Source organism: Quercus suber, unplaced genomic scaffold (genome assembly GCF_002906115.3).
Source record: "Quercus suber isolate HL8 unplaced genomic scaffold, Cork oak 2.0 scaffold_158, whole genome shotgun sequence".
Classification (NCBI taxonomy): domain Eukaryota; kingdom Viridiplantae; phylum Streptophyta; class Magnoliopsida; order Fagales; family Fagaceae; genus Quercus; species Quercus suber.
This window is the reverse complement of record NW_027069619.1, coordinates 669,572-677,386: the sequence shown is the minus strand read 5'-3', so window position 1 is coordinate 677,386 and position 7,815 is coordinate 669,572. Positions and strand designations below refer to the sequence as shown.

Genomic DNA, 7,815 nt, shown 5'->3' with positions numbered 1-7,815 from the left:
TAAACGTTTTTGCTTTGCAATTGGACAAATATCACAAACAAAGTTCTCAACAGGAACAAAACTAGGTACATCACTTTGTTTTATTGAAGCCAATTTGGCATTAGACAAGTGACCCAATCTGGAGTGCCAGATGTGAACTTGAGAGTTATGAATGGAAGCAGCAATGACAGGTGCAGAAGTGCAGCTCTTGTCCAGCAAGTAAAGCCCATGAAGTTCTCTACCCAGACCAAGTGTGCTCCAATGAGCAAGGTCCTGGATAAAGCATAGGTTTCCAAAAAAAATAAGGCAACAAGCAGTGGACTTAACAAGCTAACTGACAGAAATAAGATTGAAACTAAAGGAAGGAACACATAGGACATTTTGAAGTACAAGATGTTCTGATATTTTGACAGTGCCAACATGAGTAACAGAAGCTACCTCCCCATTAGGTAAATTGACAAAAGTGTTTAGACTAGCAGTAATAGTGGTGAAACATGTGATGGAATGGACCATATGATCCATAGCCCCTGTGTCTATGACCCAATCAGTGGCATGAAAGGCTTCTCTATCAATTACTTTGGCAGAAAAAATAGAATGTTTCAAGGAAGGAGTAAAAGAAGAATTGATACCTGACATGGTATCAACAAAACCAGAGTGAGCATTGCTTGAAGATGACAAAGATGTGGAAGGCACACCAGTTGCAGCAGTTACACCAGCAGCTCCAGAAATCATACTAGAGGTAGCAGCATGTACTAACACTTGCAACATGGTGATTAGAACCTTGATCAGTCCCAGAATTGAAAAGAGCAAGTAGCTGCTCACACTGTGCCTTGGAAATAGGACACTGAGCAGGGGCATTGGAAAGAACCTCAACAGCTTGACCTTGAGGATATGAAACCTGATTAGCATTGGAATTAGGCTTCCCTTTGTGTTTGTAACCTGGTGGATACCCGTGAAGCTTGTAACACTTGTCCACAATGTGTCCAAGCATGTTACAATGGGTACACAAAGGTCTTTCCTTCTTAGGACCACCTTTAGTGCCTGAATATCCCCTGGTGTTGGCATACATTGCCACTAAATCAGGCCTAGAAGTGAAATTAGAGCCATGACTAATACCTTTGTGAGATTCTTCTTGGAGAACCAGAGTATACACCTTGCTCATTGAAGGAAATGGCTCAAGCATGAGAATATGACTCCTCACTGTCTCAAAACTCTCGTTGAGCCCCATCAAGAACCTCATCACATAAGATTTCTCATGTGCAATGTTCAGAACCTTCATTGCTCCACAAGTACAGGTTGGTAAAGGTTCATAGTGAATCAATTGGTCCCAAAGCTTCTTGAATTTTGAGTAGTATTCAGTCACTGATGATTGCCCCTGAGTTATCTGTGAAATTTCTTGCTGAAGGTTATAAACCTTTGGTCCATTTCCTTGTGAAAACACACGCTGTAATTCAAGCCACATCTCCCTTGCAGTTTCACAGTACATGATACTACTTGAAACGTCAAAAGAGTTGATCAACCAAGAAAGCACCATTGTGTTACAACTCTCCCAATCTTCATACAAAGGAGAATCATCTTCAGGTCTTGTAATTTTTCCATTCACGAAGCCTATCTTCTTCTTGGCAGTTAGTGTTAACACCATAGCCCTAGACCAAGATTGATAGTTCCTCATTCCCAAGAGTGGTTGAGTGACCAAGATATTTCTAGGATTCTCACTTGCACTAAGAAAAAATCAATTTGGAGAATTGATCTCTGTGTTGGACTGAGGGACATGTTGTGTGGATTGATTATGCGCAGGATCAGAACCACTTCTTTCAACAGAGGCCATTGATGATATTCACGAAGCTTGAATGAAATTGAAAATGAAAAACGAAGAAGAAGAACCAAAAATCCTACAAGATACAATATCGTTGGAGATGAATTGAAACCTTGCAAATCGGATCTCAAGGAATTTCTTGAAGTAATCTCTATTTGGCAAAAGGAATTTTGCAAAAGGAAAAAAATGAAGCTAGCACATGCTAGTGCTCTGATACCATGAAAAGAAATAGAGAATCTAAATAGAATGGAGAGTATTTCATTGATTGAATTGTGAATTACAATGAAATGAATTGAATGAATAAACATCTATACATTGCTCTGTTTATATACACAAGAAAAATAACTAACTCTACTATTGGCGCCAAAACGGTTATTTGAATGTATTGGACTCTGTACACGTGGCAAGGATGAGTAACAACTTCCTATATTTGCGGAACTGACTTCCTCAATGATCCTGGATGAAGAACTCATGATGTGGCATGGATTCAATCATCTCCAAGACTGTTGAATCAATCATGTTCTTTGATGGAAGCTTAGTGGTCTGATCAGTGTGCACCTCATCAGCAAATGCTGCATTGACTGCTGCTCCTATGGCTGAGTTAGTGCACCCTTCAGCAGCACGTGCTGCACCACTGGCTAGCTGTGTGACTTTAGACTTGTAGCATATCTTTGTATTCTTAATAGAGGGTCATATGCGAAGTGTTAGAGGTATATATTAGACATATATTAGCCTAATGTAATAGGCCCAAGCCCAATCCTGCTTATACTAGTAATCTAGGGTTTAGTCGCCTATATATACTCATGTTATGGTTCATTGTAACACAGATTTTGTACTACATTCTTATACAATAAAGTTGTAACCCTTAAGGGATTTCTCCGTGGATGTAGGCCGTCAAGGCTGAACCACGTAACCCTCGTGTTCTCGGTGTTCCTATTTTATGCTTCCTCTTCCGCATCCATTCTAGCATATACAACATGGTATAACATATTGCGTTTGCTAATAATGTTATTCAACACGAAGTAAAATTATTTAGATGCTATCCACAGGAACGAACCTAGGATTTTAAGCTAGTAAGGGTTGGAGTACAAAGAGAAAAAAAAAAAAAAAAATTGAACTCCAAATAGGCATCCATATAGTATTAAAAAATTAAAAATACTCAAAATCGTTATTTCTAAATACTTTAAGATGCAATCATTTACCAATGAAGACAAACAAAGACAAAATATATTTTTTTTAAATCCTTGGTTGACTATGATTTCTTTTTTTGCTTGAAGTTAAAGCGTTCACAGTGGTAGTACTAAAAATTTTAGCTTTTAGCACATTCAAAAGCTATTTTACCTATTTTACCACCTTACTTTACAATACACCAAATATCAAATGTTTTATTTTTTTATCACTTCATTTAAAATAATATAAACAACACATTAAAATAATAAAGGAAGCGAGAGAACTTGAGTTTTTTTAATTGAAGAAAGAGATATAATCTTAATAAAATATTGTATTTTATTTTTAACAACTTGCTATAGTCAACTAGTATTTATACCAATTTACTATAGTTGCAAAAAATTTAGTTTTAACTTCTCCAATAACACATGATTTTTTGGTTCTTTAGTGGTAAAGTAGTTTTTTTTTTTGCTAAAATAAAATCATAATTGTGAATGTTTTTATTATTTTTGTTAAGTTTTTTTATTGGATAATTGCTATTTTGGTGAGATTAGTTAGACTTATTAAGGAGAATGAGAGCCTGAGGTTTTGGAAGGATACCAATTATAAATATAAAATATATTATAACTAAAAAAAATATTGGACCCAGGGGGGCCCGGCCCCCTTGGGCCCCACCTAGGTTCATCCTTGGCTATCCAAGGAGAGTATTAGATTCATTGTTCTAGTTATTATTACATTACATCCTTATGTTTCGAAAAGTGATGATAATAATATACTTTGTACGGGACACACAACTGAAATCTTGTTTTGAATACAGTTGTATATAACTCATTGTGCGTTCATGGGGCATAAGAAATTACTTTGGAAGGGAGATCAATGGAGAGAAGATGTGACTTTAAAGTTTAAACTAACGTTTTTTGATAGAAGGCTAATTTGTTGCTCTGAGATTTGCTTCTTTGAAAAACAAATGGTCCCTGATTTAATTTCCTACTACCAACCAAAAAGGAATAATTTAGAATAGGTGAGCTACTTAATTAAGGTGGTTGGTAGTGTTGATTGGATTTTCTAGTAGACAAAAGAGGAATTCCCAAATATTTTCCTAAACAGTGATTTGAATATGTACAATATTATTTTTATAGAGACAACAAAGCCTTTTAGTCTTTTATAACTACTTTAACAAAACAAGCCAAACAAACAAAAATGTCATCCACAAAAAGGACGTGAGATAAAACCCCGAAGCGGATGATGAATTTTACGATCATGGACAACTTGGTCGAGGAAAGAGAGAGATGTTTGAGGCATAAAATGATGAGATAAAGGGATAAAGTATCTCCTTTATCAAGATCCAGCTTGCTTAATTGCTAGCTAATATCTCATTTTCCTTTTAGGTGTCTACATTTATGAATTAAAAAGTTATCCGAAGCCATACGTTCCGGGATGAAACCTGAATAACAAAGGTGGATTAATTGGTCCAAGAATGGTTTGATTATGACAACAATAGGTGGATTAATTGGTCCAAGAATGGTTTGATTATGACAACAATAATATTCGCTAACACTATGTAGATAGTGCTGTAACTTTTAAGGACGAAACTGTGAGATGGATTTACCTTGCCGGTGTTTGGGAATTAGCATCAATTGAGTTTTATTAATCTGAGATGACCAATTTAGAGAAATCTCCTCCAATCCATTACATAATGATTTTATATGTTTATTCTTGTGTGTTATTTAAACCAGTCACACAACTCATTAAAAAAAGTCATTCTCTTCAAATGTTGTTGGGTTGGAAGTATACTTTTTCCATCAAAGATGTCACATAAATTATGAAGTAATTATACTTTACTACTCTAATCTATATCTTAGATTACACTTTATACCCTAAACTTTTCACATACACATTTTGCACCTTGAACTATGACCCTAATATTAATGTAAAATGTGCAAATTTGTCCGCCCAAAAAAGTTTTAAGGACACCGGACATTGATTAGCATGCCTGAATTGTAAGATCATTCCTTGGAGTCTGTTGTTGAATCTTCTATAGCTGCAAAAAAAATACAATCTTTAAAGACAATAGAGCATTAACACTGGGGAATGCAAATGCCAAATGTAAATTTGGCATTTCAAGCCCCAAAGTGCTCAACATCAGGGAATGTAAAACCCAAGTATTGCAAAAAAATTTTGCAATTGTGCTATAGTGCAATTCTACAAATACAATTGCACTATAGCACAATTGCAAAAAAAAATATTAATATTTTATCTATCTCTCCATCACTAAAGCTTCACCAAACTGCAAGCCACAGCATAGCCAACCCAGCACCACAGATCAAACACTGAACCACCGTTGTAGCCAGACACCGAACCACCATCGCTACCCAGCAACCCAAGCAAAAAAACCGAGCACCACAACCACGACCCATGGCCCATGGCCACACTGACAGTGACACCCACAATCCACGGCCAAGCCGACGGTGACACCCGCAACCCACGGCCAAACTGACAGCAACACCATCAAGCATGGCCAAACCCAAAAACCCATCGGATCATAACCAACAAAAACTCATATCACGAATTCACGATCCACGACCCACGCTTTACAATCGGAGCACAGACCGACGATCCACAATTGGAGCACAGACCAGAGCACAATCAAACCCAGATAAGTAACAGAGAAGTGAGACAAGAGAGAGAGAGGAAGTGAGCACAAACCGGAGCACAATCAAACCAAAAATTTGTTTTTTATGTTTGCTTCTGGACTTAAAAAATAATATTTTAATAAAATAGTAAAATAATAGAGTTTTGGGATGCTGAAAGTATTGTAAAATTGTATGGTATAAGTGATAAAGTAACTTTTTGAAATGGTAAAATAGAATGGAGTAGCATTTCCTAATGCTAATGCTCTTACCATTTTTTTATTGAATTAAGACAGCGGCGACTGCTTCTGCTTTCGCACACACTTATTATTGCCTTGATTAATTTTCTTACGCATTTGCTACACAAGTTGTTTGTTTATTTTTCTCATATACTAACCCACAAAGTATTCATATTTGAAACACTCCCGGATTTTTTTTTTTTGTTTCTTCCAGTTTTTAAAGTGAAATTCGAGGATGGGATGCGACCAGTTTTGCGAATATATTCTGATTGCTGCTCAGTTTTTGCAGCTTCCTGATTTCTCTTTGCTTCTGCCACTGCTCGCTTTTCTTCAGCCTTGTGCCTTGCAGCTGCTAATTTATTCATAAGCCTATCTTGCGCTTGTCCCCTCATCCTTTCAACCTCTACCTGAAAGTTACACATTGTCAGTCTCGATTAACTGAATGATTTTTGTAATATCATAGATGTGAAGGCAGGACTTGCTTGTATTTTAAGTTGACAAAATTCTAGACAATCATAAATGATGTGCTTCAATATTTACCATCTATTTGATATATTTGAACATACTGAATACTCATGTAACAAGAAGCCTGTAATAAGTACAGATATCAACTCAAACATGTTGATCTAATAGAGGCTATCTAGTATTCATTTTCAAGCTCATTGAAGCGCCAAAGACAGAAAGGTGGCAAACAAAAATAACTAGCTATACTAAAGGTCCAAAAGATTTCAAGGCAAGAAAAACCTTCTTCATGACAAGGCAGGAGGCTGTAACTGATGACAATTCAAATATAAGTACAAGAACTTCTTTTCAATCTCTACCTCAAGTCCCCGACACAGTTGGGCACAAATAAAGCATCAGGTGCATAACACACTTGCATAGTGTAAATGCCCATATTGTGTCATGTCATGACAAGCAGCCACTCCAGGATTCCAAGTGATGACACCCTAGAGAATGCATTCCTTGTTTACAACACATTCCCAAACTTCAAATAATAGTATAGGATCTAGAGCATGTACCAGTACAACAATGAATAGAATAGCATGTTGCCATCTCCTCCCCAATAAAGGGGCAAGGGTGAGGTCACGAGTTCAATCTTTTATGGATGTGTGGGTTGGTTTGCCTACTACAAAAATGAATAAACCAAAGTTGAGAGTAGAATGCCTAACACATGGATCCAGAAATGAAAAAAAGAGCAGGACGCATCATACTGCCTCTTTAAAGAGTTTTTCACAGGCAGGATTTACTTAATGGGAATACCAATATGAGAAGTACGTCAATAAACAGAAGGATCTCCCCAGAATAGTGTAAAAAATCTTTTAGAATCATTCATCTATATTAGAAGGTTCTACTTGGATTTGATTTTCCTTTGTTTAACATGCTCCCATAAAAACTTGTCTAAGAAAATTTAAAGCATTCATTCGAAGGCCAGTGAAATTCCATATCAGCTTTCCAGGCTTTTAGAAAAGCTAACAAATACCTTTTTGGTATTAGAGTGAACCTGAAAGAAAATAATTGTAGAATCCCAATTCTCCGACTATAATAATCACTATTTTTAATGTAATTTGCACACTCAATAGATATGTAAAAATGTACTAAAACTGAATTAGAAGTGCACCTCAAAATGTGATTTGCAAGTTGCAACATATATTTATCAAATTCTCTTCCCCCCATTAAAATTTCCGAAGTACCCAACATTATGATTTGTAGGGTGCTGTAGCTGGCACCTGCATGCCATGTGGCTATTACCACATATCAGTGCTGAAAAATCCCAGATTTGACTCTGACTACCAACTACTTGTCATTGATTCTGCATGTATTTTACCACTATGATTCATGCATTCATCAAGACAAAACACGATTGATAGTGCTTAGTCTAACTCATAACTCATAATAAATTCATTTTCTTTGACATTTAGTTGCAACTAACAGAAGAGGATTCACAGGGTTTGATTTGCCTAGCGTAACAAGATATATGTGAGCT

General features: G+C 36.3%; 2 protein-coding genes across 2 annotated transcripts in view; both read right to left on the bottom strand.

Moving 5' to 3' along the window:
• Positions 1-712: 712 nt before the first annotated feature.
• On the bottom strand, positions 713-1,621 carry LOC111991508 (uncharacterized). Its single transcript, XM_024023283.1, has one exon. The coding sequence runs from the start codon at positions 1,619-1,621 to the stop codon at positions 713-715; it is 909 nt and encodes a 302-aa protein (XP_023879051.1).
• Positions 1,622-2,242: 621 nt separating this feature from the next.
• The window catches only part of LOC111991502 (uncharacterized), a 33,212-nt gene continuing 27,639 nt past the window's right edge, over positions 2,243-7,815 (bottom strand). The window contains exons 6-7 of the mRNA XM_065777546.1: positions 5,990-6,238; positions 2,243-2,464 (exon numbers count right to left, since the gene is read on the bottom strand). Of these exons, the coding sequence (XP_065633618.1) occupies positions 2,243-2,464; positions 5,990-6,238 (471 nt within the window). The remainder of the gene's footprint in view (positions 2,465-5,989; positions 6,239-7,815) is intronic.